The sequence below is a fragment of the Oratosquilla oratoria genome, chromosome 1, assembly GCF_046742065.1.
Source record: "Oratosquilla oratoria isolate Oo_2021 chromosome 1, ASM4674206v1, whole genome shotgun sequence".
Taxonomy (NCBI): Eukaryota; Metazoa; Arthropoda; class Malacostraca; order Stomatopoda; family Squillidae; genus Oratosquilla; species Oratosquilla oratoria.
The window spans coordinates 57167119-57194535 of NC_134777.1; the positions used below are offsets into that span (position 1 = coordinate 57167119).

General features: G+C 39.5%; 1 protein-coding gene across 4 annotated transcripts in view; it reads right to left on the minus strand.

Annotated features, from left to right (window-relative positions):
* Sec5 (exocyst complex component secretory 5) overlaps positions 1–26910 on the minus strand; it is a 48998-nt gene extending 22088 nt beyond the window's left edge. For 2 of the 4 annotated variants that reach the window (XM_076188718.1, XM_076188885.1), the window contains exons 1-14: positions 26754–26910; positions 22769–22908; positions 19994–20146; positions 19666–19816; positions 18925–19120; positions 18426–18546; positions 16929–17143; positions 16478–16593; positions 14838–15081; positions 14180–14335; positions 11425–11574; positions 11112–11209; positions 10796–10910; positions 4828–4983 (exon numbers count right to left, since the gene is read on the minus strand). In XM_076188718.1, the coding sequence (XP_076044833.1) occupies positions 4828–4983; positions 10796–10910; positions 11112–11209; positions 11425–11574; positions 14180–14335; positions 14838–15081; positions 16478–16593; positions 16929–17143; positions 18426–18546; positions 18925–19120; positions 19666–19816; positions 19994–20146; positions 22769–22892 (1995 nt within the window). In that variant the 5' untranslated portion in view covers positions 22893–22908; positions 26754–26910. Of the gene's footprint in view, positions 1–4827; positions 4984–10795; positions 10911–11111; positions 11210–11424; positions 11575–14179; positions 14336–14837; positions 15082–16477; positions 16594–16928; positions 17144–18425; positions 18547–18924; positions 19121–19665; positions 19817–19993; positions 20147–22768; positions 22909–26731 lie in introns of all 4 variants that reach the window. The other 2 variants (XM_076188760.1, XM_076188814.1) reach the window with 2 other exon arrangements.
* Between the last annotated feature and the right edge of the window lie 507 nt (positions 26911–27417).

Here is a 27417-nt window from a genome sequence, read left to right on the forward strand (position 1 = left end):
GGAGAAAAGTGGGAGGTGAGCCAGCTGTTGTTTGCGGACGACACTGCGCTTGTGGCAGGATCAGAGGAGGGATTGAGGAAGTTGGTGGAGAGTGTGTGATAGAAAAAAGTTGAAGATAAATGTGGGTAAAAGTAAGGTGATGAGATGTACAAGGGGTGAAAGTGGCAGCAGACTGGAAGTGAGCATTAAGGGAGAGCGACTGGAGGAAGTGGATAATTTTAGATACTTGGGTGCAAATGTTGCAGGAAAAGGTGGAGTGGAGGTGGAGGTAGAATGTAGATTAAGAGAAGGGAGTAAATGCCTTGGTGGATTGAAAAGTGTAATGAGGAATAAACATTTGGGAATGGATGCTAAGATGAGACTGTATGAAGGAGTGATTGTGCCAACAGCACTGTATGGGGCAGAGACATGGAACATAAGAGAGGAAGAGTGGAGGAGTTTGAATGTGTTTGAGATGAGGTGTCTGAAAAGTATGATGGGGGTTACTAGGGTAGATAGAGTGAGAAATGAGGAGGTGAGGAGGAGAACAGGGGTGGAAAGGGAGTTGGGAGATAGGGTTGATGAAAGAGTATTAGGATGGTTTGGACACATGGAAAGAATGAGTGAAGAAAGACTAGTAAAAGAGGTATGGAAGGCAGATGTGGAGGGAGTGAACATGAGGGGATGTCCTAGGATGAGGTGGATGGATGGGGTGAAGGGAGCTTTGGGGAAGAGGGGAATGTCTGTTGAGGAAGGATGGGAGAGGACAGAAGACAGGGGTGAATGGGGAATGGTTGTATATGGATGATGTTGTGATGCATGAGGTAGTATGTTTGAGCAAAATTTGATGCAGCCCGAAGGGATTTCTCCCCATCTTCTCCTTTTATGCATGGGAGGACGGAGAGGGGGGTCACCAATTTAATGAAGCGGCCTTGCTGTGGATATGCTGTGTCTTGCGACACTGCTTCTGACCCAGAGCAGTGAACAAGGTGCAGGGATGCCCTGCCATCCAGGAGGTGCTAAGATAAGAGGGAGGGTGGAGGGATGTGGAGTGTATTCAGGGATGGAATGGGTGGGAATGATCTTAACTCTTTTCCTTTTTGGCTACCTCCCTTGTAAGAGGGAAAAAAGCCTTGGTATATGTATGTAGTAGAGCATGTGTCAGGATTAGAAATGGAGAGAGTGAGTGGTTCGAGGTACAGGTGGGACTTCATCAGGGATGTGTTTATGTCGCCATGGCTGTTCAACTTATACATAGATGGGGTGGTGTGAGAGGTAAATGCAAGGGTGGTGGGTCAGGGATTGGAGATGGTTAAAGAAAATGGAGAAAAGTGGGAGGTGAGCCAGCTGTTGTTTGCGGATGACACTGCGCTTGTAGCAGGATCAGAGGAGGGATTGAGGAAGTTAGTGACAGAGTTTGGGAGAGTGTGTGAAAGAAAAAAGCTGAAGATAAATGTGGGTAAAAGTAAGGTGATGAGATGTACAAGGGGTGAAAGTGGCAGCAGACTGGAAGTGAGCATTAAGGAAGAGCAACTGGAGGAAGTGGATAGTTTTAGATACTTGGGTGCAAATGTGGCAAGAAAAAGGGAGGAGTGGTGGTGGAGGTGGAACATAGATTGAGAGAAGCTAGTAATTGCCTTGGTGGATTAAAACATGTAATGAGAAATAGACATTTGGGAATGGATGCTAAGAGGAGATTGTATGAAGGAGTGATTGTGCTGACAGCATTGTATGGGGCAGAGACATGGGACATAAGAGAGGAAGAGAGAAGGAATTTGAATGTGTTTGAGATGAGGTGTCTGAGAAGTATGATGGGGGTTACTAGGCTGGATAGTGTGAGAAATGAGGTGTGGAGGAGAACAGGGGTGGTAAGGGAGTTGTGGAGATACGGTGGGTGAAAGAGTATTGGGATGGTTTGGACACATGGAAAGAATGACTGAAGAAAGACTAGTAAAAGAGGTATGGAAGGCAGATGTGGAGGAAGTGAACATGAGGGGGTGACCTAGGATGAGATGGATGGATGGGATGAAGGGGGCTTTGGGGAAGATGGGAGTGTCTGTTGAGGAAGGACAGGAGAGGACAGAAGACAGGGGTGAATGGAAAATGGTTGTATATGGATGATGCTGTGATGCATGAGGTGGAATGGATAGGGAGATAGGGAGTGAGGTAGTATGTATGAGAAAAATTTGATGCAGCCCAAAGGGATTTCTCTCTATCTTCTCCTTTTCTGCATGAGGGGACGGAGAGGAGGGTTGCCAATTTAATGAAGCGGCCTTGTTGTGGATGTGCTGTCTTGAGTTACTGCTTCTGACCCAGGGCAATGGATAAGATGCAGGGACAACCTGTCATCCAGGAGGTGCCAAGCTAAGATGGAGGATGGAAGGGAGTGGAATGTATTAGGGATGGACTGGGTGGGAGTGGTTTTCATGCCTTTGTTTTTTTGGATACCTCCCTTGTAAGGGGGAAAAGGCCTCTGGTATATGTATGTATAATCCAAAACGAAGTTTATATATCTAAACATACAGGGAAGAATGAGAGCAGAAGCAATTTGGTAATTATTTCTTTTCAACCATAACATGATCTAAAGATTTTATTCTGGCTAATATCAAACAATTCTATTGAACTCAAGGAGTCTCTGAGCCAGAAATTCTTCTAATTAAACCTTTCCATACTATGCCATGTATGCTATGGAGTTTATGGATTTGATATATTGACACCAACCTAAACAAGTAAATGACATATGAATAAAGTTACTTGATTTTAACTTATACCTATCTGTAAGATGTAGGATCCAGTCTATTATTCTCAAGCTATCATATCTAGCTTTGAAACTACTTTTGAATTTTGCTTTGGCAATATCAACTTCTGAGCAATTCCAGGAGTTTATATATCTGTGTGGAAAACTGTGTTTCTTGATAGCCTTTAGATTTTTTTTTTTTTTTAATTGTTCCCATGACCTTGTAACCAATGTTCCCTCTAAGCTGTGTGCATGTATTTACCTAGTTGTATCTTATGGGAAGGAGAGCTACACTCGTGGTGTCCCATCTCTGTATCTCATAGTGTCTAATTTACTCTTAAATTCATGTATTGTTTTTGCACACACTATTTTTTCATTAGTTTGTTCCATTGATCCACCACTCTGTGGGGAAAGCTGTTCTTTTTCAGGTCTCTTCTATAACTGTCTTTTTTGAGTTTCCTCCCATGTCCTCTTGCATTTCTATCCCAGGTTAGTAAGTTTTCTCTATCAAGGACTTCTATACCTCTCATGATTCTGTAGATGGTCAACAAGTCACCTCTCTCTTCTTTGTTTCAGAGTCGGTAATTCTAGTTTTAACAATCTCTCTTCATATGACAGCTGTGAAAGTGTTGGGGCCATCTTCATAGTTGCTTTTTGGATTCTCTTAATTTTCCTTATATTCTTTTTGGTACATATGTTTTACAACTAGTGCACATAAAGAAAAAATGTGCACACACAAGGTTTTCAAATTGTATTAAAACCCATTCAATAAAGAAGTTCCACCCAAACATCAACTTATAAATTCTCTAAAAAATATGGTAACTTGCCAACTGCCACTGCTTGGTGGAGTAATATGTAATACAAACTTACAAATTGTGCACATTTGCTTAAATGATCAGATGGTGACTCACATGGGTGCACATATACTTTTCGGAGAAGGCAAAGTTTGCACATAAGCAAATTTCTGCACACACCCACAGCAAAAAATTAGAGAGAGCATTGCTTGTAACTCCCTTTTATCCTAGACTATGATATCTCTGTCAGTTTTATTCATTTCCTTTAATGTCCTGAACATTATTAACAAATTACCTTTTACTCTTCTCTCTTCAAATGATGGCAGGCTAACACTTTCAGACTCTTTATGTATATTTTCTCTGCAAGGTTAAGAACCAATATGATCACTGCTCTTTGTATTCTCTCAATCTAATTTATATCCTTTACCTAATGTATAGAACAAACCACTGCTGCTTATTCCAATCTGGGGCAGATCAGGCATTCTATAATTTTTTTTTTTTTACATCATATCCTCATCCATGTAGTGGGGGGAGGGTTACTTTTATGTCCGTACATTTTATCCATAATTTTACTGATATATTTGTCAAGAGATGGGCTATTTTTGACCAGCTCTCCTAGATTTTATCATCTTCTATTTTTGTAATTGACTCTTTTCCCATTAAGTAATTCATTGATGGTCTTTTTGAGCTTTTACCCATTCCCAATACTTTGCATTCACATTAATGTTCATTTTCCACATTGGCTCCATGTATATATACTGTCAAGATCAGGTTGTAACATTCTGTAGTCTTCTTCATTCTTTATTCTTTTCATAATCTTTGCACCATCTGTCAACATGTTAGCAGAGTTTGTTTTTACTTTCCATCATATCATTTATACATTTTAAGAACATTACAGGTGACAGGACTGATCCTACAGATCACCATTCTCCACCCTGACATCTTATCATTCACTATTGTTTTCATGGACCTGTCTTTCAAATATTTTCCTCCTTCAAGGAGCTTACTTTTAAGATCTTCAATATGTTCCAAAATCCACAAATGTCTACTATGAGATTTTTCATAAAATAATTTCTCCAGATGCAGTGCACCCAAGTCTCTTGTAGCACATCACTTACTCTTGAATATGAACTTAGATTTGATAAATATGATCTTCCATCTCCAAAATTTAATTGTGTGATAGTGTTATATTGTTCCACTTCATGTGAAGTAGTTTAATGAACCTACTTTTACAACTATGAAGAAAGAGATGAATTCAACATCACACCTTAGAAAAAATGAGCTCAGGATAGGGAACAAAAAACACATAAACCTTACTTGTGCAAAGGCTACAATGACATTATGAATGAGGGTAGTGATGTCCCTCCTAACCGTGGGATGGTCCAGCAAGGAGGGTTCACGGTGTCCTGCCTCCAACACAGTTTCCCTTACCAGTTGTGCACACTCAATGATAACACCCTCACACACATGGGGCTGTGAAAGACAGTAAGTCAATGTATCAATATTAAGTTTCATAGAAACAAAAGAATGTAATTAGAAGAAGGAGCGCGAGAGGGGGGCTCCTAAAATTAAGCAATATAGATACATATACTAAAAGGCCTTTTCCCCTATATAAAGGGAGAGGGCCAGTTAAAGCATACATCCATCCTCCCATCTTAGCCCTCTTGAATAAAGTCATTCCTGTCCCTGCCCATGGCTCAGGTCAGAGGTAATGCAGCATGATATAGCAAGGGAGAGCAACTCCCCATAAGCTTTGCTTCTCGCTCTCCCTTTTCAACTACTAATTTTGTAAAAATTTTATATATATGTATGTCTAAATTGTATTTTATATTGTTGAATAAACCTTAACTAACTAACTAACTAACTTCCACAGCAAGGTCCAACAGCTGGAGTTAGTCTACTTCCACTATTTCATCTTATGATAACCCCCTCCCCACTTATCCACACAAGAAATCTATGTAGCAGACACAAGAAAAACAAAAAAATTCAAGCTGCATCATTTCTTCATTCATTTACAACCAATCTTCATTCACTCCTACCTTTAGGAGTTATGTATCAATACAGAGAGATTTAAAAAAGACAATAAGAAAAAGAAAACGACAATACGAAATGAACATCGCTGAGAAATCCAAAGAGAATCCCAAAGAATTCTATAGTTACATTAGAGATAAAAAGGTTGTTAGGAATCACATTGGTCCACTATTATCTGCTGACGGTCAACTTGAATATTCAAATGAAGGAATGTGTAATCTCTTAAACAATTATTTTAGCTCGGTATTCGTAAACGAAACACCTCAAAGTGAATTCCAAACTGAAACCTGTGAAAAGTCTGGGGTAAACTTACTCACTACGGTAAATATAACAAAAGAAAAAATTAAAAGGTGTATAGACAAACTCAAAGTTAACAAAACACCAGGGCCTGACGGTTGGCATCCAAGAATCTTAAAGGAAATGAAAAATGAGATTGTTGTTCCATTAGAAATTATTTTCAAGAAATCCATCATATCCGGAGATGTCCCAAGAGAATGGAAGCTAGCTAACGTTACTCCCATATTCAAAAAAGGTGACAAAAAGAAACCAAATAACTATAGGCCTATAAGTTTGACTTCGATCGTAGGAAAAATAATGGAAACTATCATCAGAGATGATATCGAATATCATTTAGAAAGTAACCGTTTGATAAATGATAGCCAGCATGGTTTCAGACGGAAACGTTCTTGCGTGACTAACTTACTCGAATTCTACAACACAGTTATCTCGAATTATGACAAAAGAAACAATATAGATTTAATATATCTAGACTTTGCAAAAGCTTTTGATACCGTCCCACACGAAAGACTACTTACTAAATTAGCTTTGCATGGAATAAGTGGTAGCCTATTAGGTTGGACTAGTAATTGGTTGAAAGGTCGAAAACAGAGAGTTGTTTTAAATGGAAAAACTTCTGGATGGAAAAATGTTGCAAGTGGAGTTCCTCAGGGTTCCGTTCTTGGGCCACTTCTATTCATAGTATATATAAATGATATAGACAATGGACTAAAATCTACTGTTTCCAAATTTGCTGATGATACAAAACTGTGCGGAGTGGCAAATGATCACTCAAACCAATTAGATATTCAAGAAGATTTAGATCAATTACAGCAATGGTCTGAAAAGTGGCTAATGAAATTTAACACAAGTAAATGCAAGGTAATGCACATAGGTAAAAATAACAGTAAGTACGATTACAAGTTATTTGGAAATTCGTTAACAAAAGTGGATAGTGAAAAAGATCTCGGCGTAATTATCAGTAACGACCTCAAATCATCCAAGCAGTGTATTTCAGCCTCTGAGAAAGCAAATAAGATTCTGGGATTGATTGCGCGATCTTTTGATTTCAAAAGTCCATCACTCATTAACAAGCTATATAAATCGTTAGTTCGTCCACATTTGGAATATGCTGTTTCCGTATGGTCACCGAATCTCATTAAAGACATTGACAGACTGGAAAAAGTACAACGGCGAGCCACAAAACTGATTCCAAATATCAAAAATAAATCATACGAAAATCGACTAAAACATATGAATCTGTTTTCCCTAAAAAAGCGTAGACTCAGAGGTGACTTGATACAGGTCTTTAAGATTTTAAAGGGAATTGACAACATCAAAAGTGACAAAATTTTCACATTGAATGAGAATCAGACAAGAAACAATGGTCTCAAACTGTCTGGAAATAGATTCAATTTGGAAGTAGGTAGAAACAACTTTGCCAACCGTGTAGTTAATACATACATACATACATATACCAAGGCTTTTTCCCCCTTCCAAGGGAGGTAGCCAAAAAGGGAAAGGCATAAAAACACTCCCACCCATTTCATCCCTAAATACACTCCACACCCCTCCCACCCTTCCTCTCATCTGAGCACCTCCTGGATGACGGGTCATCCCTGAACCCTGCCCACCGCCCTGGGTCAGAAGCAGTGAATGGAATAAACTTCCTGCACAGGTAGTGCAATGTAGTTCAGTTCGAAGCTTTAAGAATCATTTAGATAAATACCTAAGTAAGATGCTGTAATTATTATAATTTATGTTATATTATTTGTTTTTGTTTTGTTATAATTTGTCTGTCTGATTTTCATTTATTATTAGATATATGTCAATTTATTATCATTTACTATTTACCTGTTTGTTTGTTATTCAACTATACCAATGCATTTATTTATGTATTTTAATTGTTATTTACATTGTTATAGTTTTAATTTATTATTAATATGTTTTTTTTTTTTTTTTTTTTTTTTTTTTTTTTTTGCATCCGACCTAGATATGGATCAATTAGCACTCTTTTTTTTTTTCCTTACTTGATAGACAATCCTTTTGTGTTCAATGCCCCTCATTCTTGGTCTTCCCCTCAAATTCACTCTATCCAATTCTGCTTTCCACACTCTTTCAGCTAGTCTTTCTTCACTCAATCTTTCCATATGCCCAATAGGGTGCCAATAGCCAACTAAGGCAATTTTGAAAGTTGTGATTTTTTCATCTACTTCGGTGGAATTCTGCATTGTGTTGAGAAACTATTATGTGCAAAGTTTAAGGAGGATTAGTTAATATTTAGTGGTGGCAGAATGACTTTAAAGTTTTCTATCTCTTCCCACAGGTCATGGCTACCCAAAAAAAGAGAGAATTAGTTAGTAGGACATAGCATCAAGTGCCAAGGAAATGCCCTTCGCTGCTATTTCTTCTATCACAAGGATCAAAACAAAACCATTCCTGACAGCTCTGCAGAGGTGACCAAGGAAGTTTTGGACTTCTGGCTCCAAGCCCGGATACTGGCAATGGCAGAAACGAGCATCAGGAGAAAGATTGTTTCCCTCTTTAAAGAGTGGAAGGTTCTGCAGAAGAGCAAGCGGAATACAGGAATCAAGCCCCGGGAGAAGCAGAAGGCATTTGAAGAAAGTCTCCTGGACCTTCTGGACATCGTCCACGCTTTTGCACTTACCCTGATGACCATCAAGGAAGACAAGGACTTCCTCATGGTGCAGCGGGAGAAGGAGAGACAGGGTTCCATGGCGGGGCATGACAAGAAGTTGGAAGCTGGGGTCTGTCAACGAGACAGAACTGCTGCACATGGTGGACGCGAACGGTTGCTGATGGCAGAGGAGACCATGGAATTGGAGTCCTCCTCATCCGCATCCTCTAGTCCAGTCTGTCCCTCCTCGACCTCCTCATCTGGTGACGAAGGAGCCTCACCGTCCAAGCAAGCAAGAATGCGGGGGACCAAGACAGTCATATCCCCCGATCTAGTCAGCGCGCTGGATCGGACGGGGGTCAGCTGCTGTCAGGCTCTTCGAATTGTAGCTGCAATGGCAAGTAGTTTGGGCCATGATCCCCAGGAACTCGTCCTCAACCCGGAGTCCATCTAAAAGCCAAGAGCCAAGTACCGGGCATCACTGGCGGGAGAAATCAAGGAGGCATTCAGTCTACAGACTCCCCTCACTGTCCACTGGGATGGTAAAATCATCTCTCAAGACGACGGATCTCAGGCCGACTGGCTCACCATCATTGTCACCGGTAAAGGTGTGGAGAAACTCTTGGGTGTTCCACAGCTGCGTGCTGGGATGGGCGAGGCTGCCACCACAGCTGTCTTTGAGTGTATGGAAGACTGGGGAATCAGTGATCGCGTCATAGGGATGTGCTTCGACACCACCAGTGCAAACATTGGCGATGTCAATGGAGCCTGCACCTACTGTAGGAAAAGATGGAGCAGTCCCTATTCTCATTCGCCTGCCATCACCATGTGCACAAACTTCTAGTTGAAAAGGCTTTTGCCTCATGCTTGGGACCCTCTTCTAGCCCTAAGATCAACCTCTTTTTGCGATTCAAGGAGTACTGGAAGTTCATCGATCATTCGGCAATCCAGCCTCTTTCCGACCTCCCCAAGACCTTGGCTGCCAAGAGGAAAGCCATCATTGAATCCCTGAATGCCATCATGATCCAGAAGCAGCACCAAGACGACTACAGGGAACTGGCGAAGTACACCATCACCTTCCTCGGTGGTGCTCTTCCCAAGATGACGATCCAGCACCTTGGTGCTCTTCACAGAGTGCGGTGGATGGCATGCATATTCTACTCCCTGAAGATGTTGCTGTTCAGATAGCAGATCACCAGCTTAGTCATGCCAGGGGAAATCGCAGGCCTCAAGTGCTTCTCCTTCTTCATCTCTGAGGTCTACATCATCAGCTGGTTCGAGTCCATGCTCCCCACTTATGCCCCGGCCAATGATCTCCAACTCGGAAAAGGACATCCTGGAATACCATGATGCTCCTCTTGGAAAGGCATGCTTCAAGGTACTGAACTGTCATTTCTGATATCTGAGTGAACACCTGATCGGCCTGTCCCTTTTTGACCCGTGGCTCTCTCCCTCTACCAAACAAGCTGTTGCCCAAGCCATCCTCCACTGAGAAGGAGCAGAGAAAGCCCCCAAAGGAATCAACATTCCAGAAGAGAGTTTAACAATGGCAACGCTGTCTTCGTTTGCCTCTAAGAGGTCTCAACGCCTCCTGGATATTCTCGGTATCTTGCGGGACTTCCTTTCCACAAATCCACAGAAGTGGGAAGAGGAGAAGACATTCGGTGACGCCTGCCGCCTCATACAAGGAATGCGTGTGGCCAACGACACCTCCTCCAAGGAGACCCTCCCTCAACCAGCATGGCAACAATGAGTGGGGTGGTCTCCCATGATACAAGCCCACCCCCAAGGGGCTAATACTGCATGTACACAGTGCAGGGGGACCAGCAGGCTGCTGGGGGAAGGAAAATTTTGCCGAAAAAGGGCAGAATATTGCCATGAAGCACTTAAAAAGACAACTTCCCTTACATAGCTGAAGGTGGAATTACAAAATTGTCATCCGCCACCCCTAAATATCACCCAACCATGCTGAAAATTTGCATGTGGTAGTTCCTCAGTATAATGCAGAATCCCAATAAAGTATGATAAAAAATACCAACTTGATTTTTATTGGCACCCTAATGCCCAAACCATCTCAGAATTTTTTTTATTAACCCTACTGACCGGTGATGCCACATGTTTTCATGACTAACATCTACTCTCTACTCAAAATGAAATTCTGTTCACTTTCAAATTATTCTATTCCTCCATTCTACTACCCTCATTAAGCCTCTCTCTTACCACCTCTATGACTCCCATTCTACACCATGCTACTATCATCAAAAATTAAAACCAATGGTTATCATCAACTAATATTAACTTAACTACCAATTAGAACAACGAGAATCAAATTAAACTTACTAATTGAGTACATCCTCCATTTTCATCATCTACTTCCAGCTTCCATTTCTCCCGTCGATGTAAACTGCGCACATGTTCTACCGTTTGTTGAAATAGTGATGTGAGACAATGTACCCTAGGTTGAGAGAATTATACAACCTTCCAATAGAATGGGTGAAAATGGTTACCATGTATATAATGGTGTTTCACATCTACCTACATGTATATACAATAGATACAATGCCTAAATACAAAATAAATATGTATATATATATTTTTAAATCACAATAAATTATATGGAAACAAAATAAATTTAAAATATGCATGGCTAACAAACCTGAGGTCAAGAATGAGATCTTTGATAATATCAAGTGCATCATTAGGAAGATCTAGTGTAAGCATTGTTCCATAACATTCACGCACATGACGGAGAACCTTTTGCAATCAAGAAAAAAAATTGCTAAAGCTATCATTTGTGATTATGACATGAGAAGTTCTTTCATTTATTTGACTAGATCACAAGATCATAAAAAAAAAACACTGCCACGCTACAAATACAGCATTCAATTATTTATTAAATTTTAGTTTTCCAAGCTTAAAGGAAGTCTATAATCATATAAGAGAAGGTAAACCTTTTAATTCTACTTTACCTGAGGAAGCCATGGAGTGATTTGATCAAGACAAGCTTCTGCCCAAACATGATAATTACGGAAATTTGGCGCACTAGGGTCAAGGGAATGGGGCATTATTGCTCCTCGAACAATTCCACTGAACACATCAAGGATTTCAAGAATCATTTCCTGTCAAGGAAGAGAAGAAAATATATCTTAATATTAGGTTCTTCAGTAAATAATAAAACTAAGACGAAGTTGAACCACGGGCATGGTTCATCAAATTCCATGCTACAAAAGCCCTCTGTGAGGGGCATGGTCCTAGCCTCCCGATAGGGGAGAGTGTGTGACGTTAAACCATATCATCATCATCACAAAGAAAAGAGAAGAGAAATAAAGTATAAGATAAAGGAGGCAAAGAGGAGAGCAAATGTGAAATGGAGTAAAAGTATGACAGAAAACTTTGGAGGTAATACAAAAGAAGTTTTGGAAAGAAATTAAAAGAGGAAGAGGCGAATCAAGTAGAGAAAAAAAGGTAAAAGGTGCAGATGGAGACATGATAATGGAAGAGACAGCAGTAAGATTAGCAGACTATTTTAGGGAGTTGCTAAATATAAAGGAGGGTGAAGGAGGATAGGGATGGAAAAGTAGTTGCATTGGGAAGAGCTATGAAAATGACAGTGATAAATCAGGAAATTGGAAGAGAAATAGGGAAAGACGAGGTGAAAGCAGATATTCAAATTATGAGAGCAGGTAAGGCACCTGGGTTGGATGGGTGTCATGTGAAGTGTCTAAAAAAAAGGAAGGTACAGTGATGGTGAACTGGCTGGTGAGGTTTAATGTTTGTCTAAAAGAGGGTAGAGTACCAGAGGACTGGAGGAGTGCCTATATAGTTCCACTTTACAGGGAAAAGGGGACAAATGTGAGTGTAGTAGTTTCAGAGAAATGAGTTTGTTGTTGGGGATGGAGAAAGAGGGTCACCGATTCATGAAGTGGCCGTGCTGTGGATGTGCTGTTTCTTGCTACATTGGTTCTGATCTAGGGCAGTGGGAGAAATGCAGGGATGACCCATCATCCAGGACTAGCCAAGAAAAAAGGGAGGGAGGGGTGGTGAATGGGAGTGGAGTATGTGGGGATGAAATGGGTGGGAGTGGATTTATGCCTTTGACTTTAGCAATCTTCCTTGTAAGGTGGAAAAAGCTGTTGGTATATGTATTTATGTATGTGTATTAAAAAAGCAAATCTATATACCAAGGGTTTCTTACTCCTTATAAGGGAGGTAGCCAATCAAGGCATGCACCCACTCCCACCCATTCCATTCCCATCCACTACCCTTGTTACCCTCTCATCTAAGCTCCTCATGGGTGAAGGGTCCTCCCCGTCTTCCACCCACCATCCAGGTCTGAAGCAATGCAGGACCAATTCACTTACATGGCAACCCCCTCTCTTTGTCCCCTCATGAAGAAAATAGAGAAGACGGGGAGAAATCCCTTTGGGCTTTGTCAATATATCATCCAAACTCAATAATTCTCACATTTCATCCACAGTCGTCCCTTCAAGTTCACGCCATCCACCTCTGCCTTCCACACCTCTTTTGCTAATCTTTCTTCACTTATTCTTTCCATGTGACCAAACCATCCCAATAATCTTTCATCAGCCCTATCTACCATCTATTTTTCCACTCCCACTCTCCTCCTCACCTTCTTGTTTCTCACTCTATCCAGCCTTATAATCTCTACCACACTTCTCAGACATTTCATCTCAAACACAATTAAACTTTTCCCCTTTGCTTCTCTTAAATTTCAAGTCTACACTCCATACAGTACCATTGGCTGAATCATCCTTTCATATAATCTCCTCTCTGCATTTATTCCCAGCTGCCTATTTCTCATGACACTTTTTAATCCCCTAAGGCATTTACTTGCTTCTCTCACTTATTTTCCACATCTTACTCTCCAATTTTATCATGCCTAGGCTCAATTAATGTACAGTTCCAACTTAATCTATATCCTTGATTTCTAATTATCATATTTAGATTTGACACTATGTAGGCAGTGTGGAGTGTTTCGGGGATGGAATGGGTGGGAGTGATTTTATGCCTTGTCCTTTTTGGCTACCTCCCTGGTAAGGGGGAAAAAGCCTTGGTATATGTATGTATGTATATTTAGATTTGAACTCTTGTATTGTTCGAGCTTGGGCTATATCACCTTCTAAGCTATTCATCTATATGGAAAACTGTATTTCTTACATCCTTTAGACATGTGGTCATTTAATTTATTCCCATGACCTCTTACAGCTCTCCCATCCTTAATCAAGTGCTCTCTTCTGTCAGTGCAATGTATCCCCTTTAGTGATCTGAATACTGAGGGACCTGTAGGACTGTTTTGTTACTAGCTTATGGCAGCAGGGAGGAAGAAAGCAGTCAATAGTTGTTAGTTCTTCTATGTAAAGGTAAAGGAAATATAAGTTTGATTGAGAGAGAGCTTAGGTTCAGTCTTGAGATCAAGTGTTAGACACAGGCTATACCTCCAGATGAATGTAAGTGTTGATAAGTTTTGAAGACAGCAGCAGGGAGATTATTCTCTCTGACATCTGTCTCACAATAAAAGCAAACAAATGAATATGAGAAAATTGCCAAAGATACAGAGGAAGCTAAAAGAACCAAGAGGAACTATTCTGAAAGACTAATCAATGAAAAAGAGGAAGACACAGTTCCTCCATCACTCATATTCAAAGTTAGATAAAATCATTAATAGGCTGTTCTATAAAATGATAAAAACAAAATGAACCTTACCTTGCATTTAGGATGCTTAGAATGATTAATCTGTGCAGTTGGGGGAAGAAGTTCTCCACCAAAGTATGCCTGACCAAGCTTCCAGAGATCAGGGAAATTGCATGAAAGAAGCTCTGAAACCTCTTCAACACATAACACTCGTACTGGAGCCGAGGCCTAAAACAAAATGTTAGAAAAAATTATCAAACCAAAAGGTGTAAGAATTAACTATAAATATGTAACACAATAGCAATTCATGGTATGGTGATCAATGGAAAATTATCTGGCAGATAAATCTTTCAGAAGTCTTCAGTCTACACCAGTTGATCTCCTGCACATTTCTCCTACAGAAAGTCAAGGCATGCTTCGACTTAGCCAGCCCCTTATAAAGGGGTGGCTGAGTCACTGCACAGACCCGTATCATAAAAAATAAAACCCATTCCACAACACCTCCCATCTCAGTACCTCCAGGATGAAGGGTTACCCTGCCCTCCATGACACTGCTTGAGTCAGAAGATATACAGTAAGGCACTGCACTTCTGCAGCAGGGCCCAATAGTAGCTAGTTTACCCCTAATGGCGATTCATATGGTGATCTCCCACATTCATCATCCACTCAAAATAAATTATGAAGTGTGCAAAATTACCTCAACAGCAACAAAATTAAATAAAGTTCTGACCTGCCATTCTCCAACAGAGGACATCATAATTTTGTTGTATTTAGCAGCTGGAGTGGAATTTCTTGAAGCTGCTGCAGGGGAACTATATTTAAGAGTTCCACCTCCTCCATAATCCTCATCAGCCATGAGCTCTCGCTTCAAGTGTGAATTCTGGGAGTTGATTAAAAGCTGAAGGATATAGCCATGTTGAGCATTCAAGCACTCCCATGCAGGATCACCTTGGGTTTCAAGGTGATGGAGATTTCTGTAAAATACAAATACATATTATAATGGTAACTGCACTCATCACATACACTTCAGAGATTTTGTTTCCAAAGTTTCCTAAATACTTGGTCTCCTGAAACCATCCACCCTTCACATCTCATCTCACAAACACAGCCTACCAAATACAACATAAAAACAACCCCAACAGTATTCTACTCAAACATCTACAATATGCTATCTCCTTAACCCTACATCCACACAAATGAATATACATATTCAGATAAAAAAAACAGGCACTCTACAGCAGACTGCTAAATTCTATATTTCATCCCACTGCGATAAGAGAAAGTTGAAGGTAAATGTGAGTAAAAGCAAGGTGATGAGATGTATCAGGGTAGAGGATGGCAGTGAATTAGAAGTCTAAAGGGAGAGAGGCTGGAGGAAGTGAATAGCTTTAGGTATTTGGAGCCACATGTGGCAGGAAAGGGAGGACTGGAGGTGGAGGTGGAGGTAGAGGTGGAGTTTGAATGTGTTTGAGATGAAATGCCTGAAAAGTATGATGGGGGTTACTAGGCTAGATAGAGTGAGAAATGAGGAGGTGAGGAGGAGAATGGGGGTGGAAAGGGAGTTGGGAGATATGGTTGATGAAAGAGTATTGGGATGGTTTGGACACATGGAAAGAATGAGTGAAGAAAGATTAGTAAAAGAGGTGTGGAAGGCAGAGGTGGAAGGAGAGAATATGAGGGGACAACCTAGGATGAGATGGATGGATGGGGTAAAAGGGGCATTGGGAAAGAGGGGAATGTCTGTTGAGGAGGGACAGGAGAGGACAGAAGATAGGGGTGAATGGAGAATGGTTGTGTATGGATGATGCTGTGATGCATGAGGGGGAGTGGGTGAGGGATGGGGGTGAGGGAGTTGTATGAGAAATAAATTGACGCAGCCCGAAGAGATTTCTTCCCATCTTCTCTTTTTCTGCATGAGGGGACGGAGAAGGAGGGCCGCTGAATTAATGAAGCGGCCTTGCTGTGAATGTGCTGTGTCTTGTGACGCTCCTTCTGACCCAGGGCAGTGGACAAGATGCAGGGATGACTTATCATCCAGGAGGTACCAAGATAAGAGGGAGGGAAGAGGGTACAGGGGAGTGGAGTATGTAGGGGATGGAATGGGCGAGAATGGTCTCTATGCCTTTGTTTTTTGGCTACCTCCCATGTAAGGGGGGAAGAAAGCCTTTGGTATATGTATGTGTATGTATATATATATATATATATATATATCATCCATGAGGAGCTAAGATGAGAGAGAGGAAAGGGTGGTGGAAGGGAGTGAAATGGTTGGAAGTAGGTATGTGCCTTTGATTTGGCTACCTCCCATAGAAGGGGGAAAAAGCTCTTGGTATATAGAGATTTTTTTTTTTTTTTTAAATCTTAATTTACCTAATAATTTTCTTCTGGTGTTCTAAAGATGATGGCATTCTTGTTAACTGTTCCCCTAGGACACCCCTCAATTCATCAATGCGCTTTTCTACCTCGTTGTAAAATCGGCGAAAGAGCTGTAACAAAGTAAAAAAAAAATATCATATTCTCAGTGATAATTAATACCTATTAAATCTTCACTTTCCTTATAAAAGAAAACTAAATAAGATTTGAGAAGGGGCAGAACCCTTCATCATTAAAACCTTATTTATCCTAACATAAGTACTCCAGAAGAGATTAATGCAATAAGCAATGCAGTTTAACATAATAAAACCTAGATCAAACTATATACACTATAGAATTTCTATTAATATAAATTCTAAACTGTCTAAGAATGATAAAATGTTTAAGTATGATAACATAATATTACTTCCATGACTGGGAATAAGACTGGAAAAAACTGACCACTTACTGGCACTTGCATGTCTCCAAAGAGACTCTTGGCTCTTGCATAATCATTGATAACCACATCATAGTCTCCTTTCTGGATATGTCGCTCAATATTGACAGGGAGATACAGAAGAAACCGGAATCTGTGCAAAACATTGAGTGCATTTCTTGTGCCATCAGCTCGATCTTTCCGCTGCAGTACATCCTCAAACAACATATCTGCTTCTGCTTTGCAGTCTGTAGGATAAAAAAGTAAATAAGTAAATGAACATAAATATGTGGCATTTTCTGCAACAATACACATGCCTAAAATGCTAAGGTTATTCAAAGTCATAAATTAGTAAAGGCTGAACTTTACTGCAATTCATTTACTGTTACTTGTGGACACTTTATGTAGAAACTTTCATTCAAGATGGTACATATATTTTCTTCATTCCAATGATGAACAGGCTACAAAACTACTTTCAAAAATACTCAGTAAATACAGTACAATATATTTAAAAACATACAAAGGTGGTACAATGTGTAGGGATGGAATGGGTGGGAGTGGATTTTATGCCTTTGATTTTTGGCTACCACCCTTGTAAGGGGGTAGGGAGTAAGGGGGTAGGGGGTAGGGGGTAAGGTTTGGTATATGTATGTATGTATGTATGTACAAACATACCACTGTATGGGGCAGAATCACAAGAGAGGAAAAGTTTAAATGTGTATGAGATGAAATGCCTGAGAAGTATGGTAAGGGTTACTAGGCTGGACAGAGTGAGAAATGAGGAGGTGAGGAGGAGAGTAGGGGTGGAGAGGGAGTTAGGAGATAGGGTTGATAAAAGAATATTGGAATGGATTGGACATATGGAAAGAATGAGGATTGAAAGATTAGTAAAAGAGGTGTGGAAGGCAGAGGTGGAAGGAGTGAACATGAGGGGGTGTCCAAGGATGAGATGGATGGATGGGAAGGGTCATTGGGAAAGTGGGGAATGTTTGCTGAGGAAGGACAGGAGAAGACAGAAGATTGGGGTATGTGGAGAATGGATGTGTATGGATGATGTTGTGATGCATGGAAGGGTGTGAGTGGGGGATAGGGGTGGGCGAGAGAGTATGTGTGAATGATATTTTGATGTAGCCCAATGGGATTTCTCCCCGTCTTCCCTTTTCTGCACAAAGGAATGGAGAGGGGGGTTGCAAATTAAATGAAACAGCCTTGCTGTAGATGTGCTGTGTCTTGCTACATTCCTTCTGACTCAGGGGAGTGGACAAGATGCAGGGATGACCTGTCATCCAGGCAGAGCCAAGAAAAGAGAGAGGGAGGGGTGGTGAGTGGGAGTGGAGTATGTGGGGATGAAATGGGTGCGAGTGGATTTATGCATTTGACTTTGGCTACCTCCCTTGTAAGGGGGAAAAAGCCCTTGGTATATGTATATGGTATGATATTCTATTGTTAAGTTCCATATTCTCTTGCTGACAGCTTATTATAAATATTACAGTACTATATCACAAAGAGACCAAAACTTTGAAGACATACTAATTATGGAAGTTTCCAAAACACCAGTGGCATTGCGTCCATACTCCTGAATGTCACTCTCAAACTTGCACTTGAGTTCCAGTAATGTATCCAGCTGTTCTATCACTGACCCTACATTAGCCTAGAAAAAGAAACAAAATGCTCGATGAGATTATAATTCTTGAAGTCATCAAACAATGAAAAACTGAGAGACTGCTTAACATCCACAATACAAATTTTTCATTCAAACACAAATGTTACAAAAATCATCTAACCTTACTGTGAATCAATTTCATACATATATATTGTTTTTTCTTAAACAGCTGGAAAATGAAGAACGGAAAGAAAAGTTGGATATGCTTGTGCTGACAAATATCTGATCTTTGTACAGCCCCACTTGGTCCCTCATATAGAATTTTAGAGGAAGAAACATGGGGATGTGAGTACTAGGTTGTTTCAGTCACCTAACTAGAGAGAGTAGGTATATACAATCATGCAGAAATACAGCATTACAAATTACCTTCAGAAAAGATATCTGGCCTTCCTTCTGGGCTTCAACTTTCCGCTTTAAGCAAGCTAAGCCTGCACGCAGATCATTGAAAGATGTGGAATGATGATTTTCTAGCAGAAACCACTCAGGACTAAACTTGGGAGATGTCAAATCACCTGTGGTTCCAGGAAACATTTCTTCCAGTTCCTCCTCAGGGAATTTCCGTCTGAATGTAAATAAAACAAAATTGAGATTACTATCAAATACTGGTAATGTTATTTTGTCACCCCAGTTCTCTCTTGAAGATGACCCATGGCTCATAGGAAACTGGCAATAACCACTGGTGCCCATGAATCACTCAATAAAACTATTTTCTGGAACTGCCCAAGGTAAGAGAAGCACCTTCAAGGGGCACCGAGACAAAAAAAAAAAAAAAAGTGCCCCTAGAGAGGAACCATCCACCAGCACACCATCCAGAACAGCTTACCATCCCCTATCTGAAACTAAAGGTCTAGTAGCCCTGAGGGGCCAGTACCAAGCATATATTCAATGCCAGAATTATCAGTGTAAGAAAATATCCAAACATGTAAAATAAACCTATGTACACACCTTGAGATATGCTGTTTCCCCTTACAATGGGGGTGGCCAAGTCAAAGAATACCTCCACACTACAACCATCTCACAACCATTCAAAATCCCATTCACTCTCCCTCCATTCTTAACACCTTGTGGACACAAACATAAATATCAATCACCAGATCAAGTACTCACTCATTGCCTTCCACTGATAATCCCAATGGATCATCCTGAAGACCTGATGTAGGTGACATTGGCCTCTTCCTTCCAAAAGCCATGTTCAGAATTACAGTCTCATCCACCCAAACAGCTGACTCCTTCAGAGGCCCCATAGTTTCCTGATAACCTTGAATAAAGGAAAATACATTTCATTTCATCTCATCTGGTACCCATTTGTTAAAGTTAATAATTGAAGCTATAAAGGCAATATTCTATTCTATTCTAGCTGATGTGAGGCTTCCTCAATTCAACACAGCATATTCTTCTGTAAAGTGTAAACACCTACACCTTTTTAGGAACTTACCTTTGAATTGTACAGTGGAAGTTCCTTTCCCCCCTTGCAGTGTCATAACAATAATGTCACCTTTCCCAATGCCAGCACCACTGCGAGCAACAATTTTGTTGCTTGACTTCCATTCTGCTGACATCAAGCAATCCACACCACATATTGTCAAGCCTAAAAAGAAAACAAGGAACAGGTAAAAAATTATGAGTATTGCACCAACAAATAACTAATGGGTAAGTTTACAGCAAGCAAAGCAAATAATGCTTGTAAACCATGACTAATGCAAGGGAAATATAACAGTAAACTAATGTATAAATATAGTATGTGAGCAATTCTTTCGAACAAATTATTATTTTGTATAGTGAGCAGGTGGGCCTACATAAACAATGATCCTTTTATTTTATTAAGATAAAAAAAAAAAAAATCATAATTCTACATGATAAGTTTACTTCACAAAATATAAAATAAAACTACAAGGTTGTACTGTACTCTGGGATCTATGAATTAACATAGAAAAAATTCTTTCCATGACCAAATCACAATCATAACAGCATCAATATCAAATAAAATTTAAAGACTCAGTGCAAAATGAGATTCTGATTATAATTTCATTTTGCCTTAACTCCAGCCCTGAAAAGTGAAAGCAGTGAGAGAAAAAAATGTAGTTATCACATCTGAGAACTGATATTGACTTCATATAGAAATCCAGTGAATAGCACCATTACCTCTAAAGATTTTTGTCATGACAGGTCAGAAAATTATATTCAGTGGAGATAAAAACATCCACTCTTAAAAAGATGGACAGGTGTCACCTTTGAAGATTCCATTCTGGTTGATACTAAATCATCTTGTTGAACTAGGAGAAACTTCTCAAATGGTTAAATATATGAAACACAATGAGTTACAATTAGAGGGTATACCAACAGAGCATATTTCAATCCATCACTCAATTAGATTAAGAAAATAAATAATCAAATAAAAAGAAATAAACAAAACAAAACATTCAACTGCGTTGGATGAAAGTTTATTCTAATCATACACTACACATACATACATATACCAAAGGTTTTTTCCCCCTTATATGGGAGGTAGCCAAAAAACAAAGGCATAAAAAAAACTCCTACCCATTCCATCCCTATCATACTCCACTCCCCTCCACCCTCTTATCTTGGCACCTCCTGGATGATGGGTCATCCCTGCATCTCGCCCACTGCCCTAGATCAGAAGCAGTGTCACAAGACACAGCACATCCACAGCAAGGCCGCTTCATTAAATCGGCAACCCACCCTCTCCGTCCCCTCATGCAGAAAAGGAGAAGATAGGGAGAAATCCCTTTGGGCTGTGTCAAATTATTTTTCACACATACTCCCTCACCCCCCATCCCTCTCCCATTCCACCTCATACATCACAGCATCATCCATATACAACCATTAGTTTTGACTGTGGCATTCTTTGGGGAGACGGGACTGCTCGGACAGACAGTCTAGGGAACGACAACAACAACAACCATTCTCCATTCACCCCTATCCTCTGTCCTCTCCCGTCCTTCCTCAACAGACATTCCCCTCTTTCCCAAAGCCCCTTTTACCCCATCCATCCACCTCATCCTAGGTCGACCCCTCATGTTCACTCCTTCCACCTCTGCTTTCCACACCTCTTTTACTAGTCTTTCTTCACTCATTCTTTCCATGTGTCCAAACCATCCCAATACTCTTTCATCAACCCTATCACCCAACTCCCTTTCCACCCAACTTCTCCTCATCTCCTCATTTCTCTATCCAGCCTAGTATCCCCTATCATACTTCTCAGGCACATCATCACAAAAAAAATCATTAAAGGAATGGAAATCCTAGATAGGTATGATTTCTTAAAATGGGACAATGGAAAAACAAGAGAACATGAAAAGAAACTAAAAAAGGATAACTATAGAAGAGATCTGAAAAAAAGCTTCACACACAGAGTAATGGATACCTGGAATAATTCAGATAAAGAAACAGTGTGTACAAACACTATTCAAGATTTTAAGAAAAAAAATTGATGCTGAAAGATACAAAGACGGGTCACCATAAGCATAGCTCCCTTCCTGTATAATACAACTGGGTAAATACAACTGGGGTAAATACAAACTCCTCCTCTCTTATGTTCTATGTTTCTGCCCCATACAGTGCTGTCGGCACAATCACTCTTTCATACAGTCTCCTCTTAGCATCCATTCCCAAATGTCTATTTCTAATTACACTTTTTAGTCCCCCAAGATATTTACTCACTTCTCTCAATCTATATTCCACCTCCACTGCCCCCTTTCCCACCACATTTGCACCCAAGTACCCACAACTATCCACTTCCTCCAGTCTCTCTCCCTTAATACTCACTTCCAGTCTGCTGCCACTTTCTCCCCTTGTACATCTCATCACCTTACTTTTATCCACATTTATCTTCAACTTCCTTCTTTCACACACCTTCCCAAACTTTGTCACTAACTTCCTTAATCCCTCCTCTGATCTTGCTACAAGTGCAGTGTCATCAGCAAACACAAATCTAAGTCCTGACAGCTTGAAACTAGTATTTCTTATTAAGTTAGTATAAAGTATTCTTTCTTTAATGTCAATTACATTTAATATTTTAAACTTCTGTATCTCCACTTTTTTCACAAAAGAATAGGTTCAAATGTTTTAAGCAGTTTTCATATTACTTGCTTGTTATACTTAGAACAAGTTTTGAGAAACTAATAAGCATATATCTATATAAATCATGTGGTTAAATAGCAGAGCAAGTATAATTAAACACACTTACCAATGAGGTCCTCAGGTCTTGTGCCTAAGTTTTCTCCTCTTATGGTCACTTTAGTTCCAGGGACTCCCTCAATGGGGGAAATCCCTGTCACTGAAGGAGGTGAACTTTGATTTGGAGAAGGCATCACTCCTGGGGCCTATCTAAAAAATGAGATATACCCATCACATACATAAATATAAATTTGTATGCACATACATATACCAAAGACTTTTTCACCCTTACATAGGGGGTAGCCAAAAAGAAAAAAGGTAAAGAAACCACTACCACCCATTCCATTCCTAACATATTCCACTCCCCTCCACCCTCCTTCTTATCTTGGCACCTCATGGATGACGGGTCATCCCTGCATCCTGTCCACTGCCCTGGGTCAGAAACAGTAGAAGGCATCATCTAATAAACATGACTTAATCCAACGTATAAGTTCTTAATATGCAGTAACATAAGGTAACCTCAACTTAATCATGCCCACTTAACTTAACCCAACTTCTTAGTTCTTAATATAGAGTAACATAAGGTAACCCCAATTTAATCACACCCATACCCTCACATAGACTAAGAAAAGGCTGCGATTTCAAACGTCTATACTTCACCTTCCTACTGCACCCTAGCCATAAGCTCAAAACTCCACTTGGTTGACTTTGTTGATATACATCGACCTTAGGTGCAGACCTCCTCTATCTACTTTATTTTCCACATATGACAATAGATGTCAATCATGTTCTTTATTGCTTCACCAGACATTCTAGTACAAATTGGGTACTTGTTTGTCTGTTACCAAACTTGGTGGAATCAATTCCCTAACCATTAATTCTGTTCTACCCCATGTCATGTCTAGCCATTATTCTTTGCTTATTCCTTTTAGCTGTTATCATGCACTTTCTGGCCTCTACATTCCTGTGTTACTTCAATACCTCATGGGGGCTGGCACATCAGCAGTGTGTGGGTGACATGGATCCTTCCTGGGCAGGTTTGGTTTGGGAAACCTACCAGGTGAGACACTTAACCATTAAGTATCAGCTGTCGTGGGGAACAGAAAAAAAAAAAAAAAAAAAAAAGGCCCAAAATTGTGGGCTTTATTTTAGTTACCTAAAAACTCTTTTATGTAGCAGCTAAAGATACATTAAATATTCATAAATGGAAACAATGAAACAAAACAAATATACATAAAAATGATTAACAAAATAAAAGATTCATGCAAAATAAACAATGGCTAGAGAGATAACCAGACTACAAAGGCAAAGAAATAAGATGCAAATACTAGCACAAGCAGGAGGAAGAAAAGGCAAAGCAACAATAAATCACCTATTCTGACTCTAAGACACTGTGACAAAGATAAAGAAATTACAAAAAAAGAAATCCCTTACATAACATTCCTTGATGTCACTAAAGCATACAATAATGCATGGCTAGATGCCATCATGTACAAAGAAGGTACAGAACCAAACTTATGCAAAATAATAAAATCCCTAAACAGAAACCTACAAGCAAGAATAAACACAAAATTTGGAAAAACAAGAAAAAAAAATGGACAAAATAAACAAAGAAATAATAAAAGTCAAAATAGGACAAAAAATACAAAACATCGATGAACAAATAGGATGCTTACTATGGATGGATGATGTGGCCCTAATAGCAAACAACCCTGAAACAATTCAAAATATGCTCACCATAGAAGAAAAAAGCAGTGAAAAAAGTAAAACACTAAAAATAGGACTAACAAAGGGAACACCTGACTTCTACCTAGGACCTATGAAACTAGAATATTGTGAAACCTTGGAGAATATCTAAACTAAAATCTTAACCTTGAAGACCAAATAAAAGAAATAAAAAAGAAAACAGAAGCAGCATATCAAACCATACTAAGTATTATGGGAAACAAACAGCTCAGAAATATAGAGATGGAAACAGGCTGGAAATTCATAGAAATATGTACACAAGCTATAATAACATCTGCAGGTGAAACATGAACTACATACAAAAATGAAGAGTAAAATGGTGAATGAGATACAAGAGAGTATAATAAGAATACTAATGGTACCTCAATCAACACCATTAGAATCACTCTTACATATGAATGCTTATCTATGAATAGATAGTGGGGAATTCAGAAGAGGACTTCTTGTAATGTTCCCCACCTTTTAAAACTAGTCAGCCAATATCTTGTTTAGTCAAACCAAGGTGTCTGTCATAACATGCTTTGAAAGTGGCTATTGTTGGGGCAGTTACCACACTCTCTTGGAATACATTCCAGGGGTCTGTAACCCTTATGGCAAACCAGTTTCCTTTTAATATTGTCCTCCAGTGACTCGGTTTTGCTAGTTTCAGGGAATGGCCTCTTAAGTTGTTCTTGTTCATTTGAAAAAAACTTTGTGTAAGGGACATCCTCATAACCATAGATCAGCTTGTATGTTTCTATCATATCCCCTCACATTCTCCTGTTTTCTATTGTCTGCAGGCCAAATTGTGCACACCTCTCCTAATAGGGTAGATGAGACAGTTCCAGAACTAACCTGGTTGCTCTTCTCTGGACTTTCTCCAGTGACCTGATGTCCTGCAATAAGTAGGGAGACCAGGCTTGATCTCCATAATTGGATGGACCAAGGAGAGGTAGGGGGGCTTGAGGATATCCCTGCTGAGCACAGTAAAGATCCTTTTAATGATGCCAACTCGACTGTTGGGTTTGGCAGGTATTTTGGAGACATGCACTGAGGACTTCAGGTTTGCGGTTACAATGATGCCCAAAACTTTTTTCTGTGTGGTTTTCTGTAGCAGACTCTGGTTGAGTATGTAGTCTCCCTGTCGGTTCTGATGTCCTATGTGCACTGTTTTCCACTTATCCACATGAGAGGATAATAGCCATTTTTCACTCCGCCTGTCTAATCTCTTCATATCTCTATTAAAAGCATCTAAGTCAGCTTCCGTCCTAATGTTCCTGTAGATTTTTGTGTCATCTGCAAACAAGCTGGCAGATGATTCCAGGTTCTTCATGAGATCATTTATATAAGTGAGGAACAGTACTGGGGCCACCATTGATCCCTGAGGAACTCCACTTATAACTGGTACCCAATCCGATCTTGTGTTCCTTGATGTAACAACAATTATAACCAAAAACAGACTGAATTTGGAGAACACTATACAAAAACCCAGAATACCTGACAACCAAAAATATGGACAAACAGGCAAAAATGGATGGAAGGAATGAACTGAAAAAATAAAAAATGAAACAAACACTAATGATAACAACCATATACAACAAATAAAACATTTGTACAAACACTTTGAGAACAAAACAAATGATCATGCAAAGAATAAATCCAAGCTCCAGGCATCAACTATAAGCAGGTGTAAGACCAGAATATATGAAACAACTAATCAGACAAGAGGCATCGACAATATTAAAAACTAAAACAAAAATGCTAGAAGTAAAAAAAACTACAATGGTAAGGAGACTGATATCAAGTGCAGAAAATGCAACATTCATACTGACACCCAGGAACACATACTATCTGAATGCCAAAACATTCATACTAACAATGTTAATGTATAGAAAGTAAAAGTCAATATCAATGACATAATGACATTGGCACAAACTGAAAAGAACTGCAAACAACACCAATTATATCATGAACACACTAATAAACCCAAATATTGCAAGACTAAACATAAAACAGTGTAGACTGTCACTGTAGCTCCCTATTCTCCACCCACATAACTTTGTCAGAGATATCACCTAAACTGTTGCATGTATGGCATACTAAACATCTATACTCTATCTCATTTAAAGTTTATATGAGCATAAATCAATCACATAATTTGGTTTGGTATAAGCATACTCCTACAACTACATACAGTAACAATACAATAACAATTACAATACGAATACACTCTGACCCTACATAATAGTTATTGTGCAATTTCAATATACTCTTATCTAATAGAAAAATCCTACTTATTTGTGCTTACCAGGTAACAAACGTTATTTTACCTTATGGAGACAATGAAGATTTTTTTCTTCTGTTATATTCGCAGTTTTAACATCAATTACCTTTCGGATGACATTTCTCTTTCGTCAAAACAATAACAAAGTTCCACCTACTTTGTATCACTCGATTCTAAATGAAACTTTATTTGTCTGTGCCATTAACAAGACTTAGCAGGAAATAATTCCGCATAGTTAAATTAAGATTATACTTTTTGTAAGTCCGTGTGAATATTTTTTGCAATACAATTTTAATATTGATATTTTTGTTTTGTATCACAGAAACAGATAGAATATCTCAAGCGTTTTAAAGACACAGGGTAGTATTAGTGGGAAGACATTATATGAGTATATTCCACACATAGAAAATAACCCTGTTGCTTCTCATGTCGCATGTTTCAGGACGCCTTCAGGATTTTAGAATGGGCGTGTGTTTATTGTCTTGTACCTTCAAAGGAATTAAATTGTACTCTGTGTACGCATTTACATATCGATGATATACTGAATATGAGTTAATATCATGAGGACCGTCTTGGTCTCCAAAAATTTTGCTAAATATTTCATGTTCTCCCCAAATAAATGAGGACGAATCAATGTGTCGTGTAAAACACTACTGTTGACGACCTTCAAACACTCCGTTCATGTTTCTCCTTACATTTTTTCGTCCCAA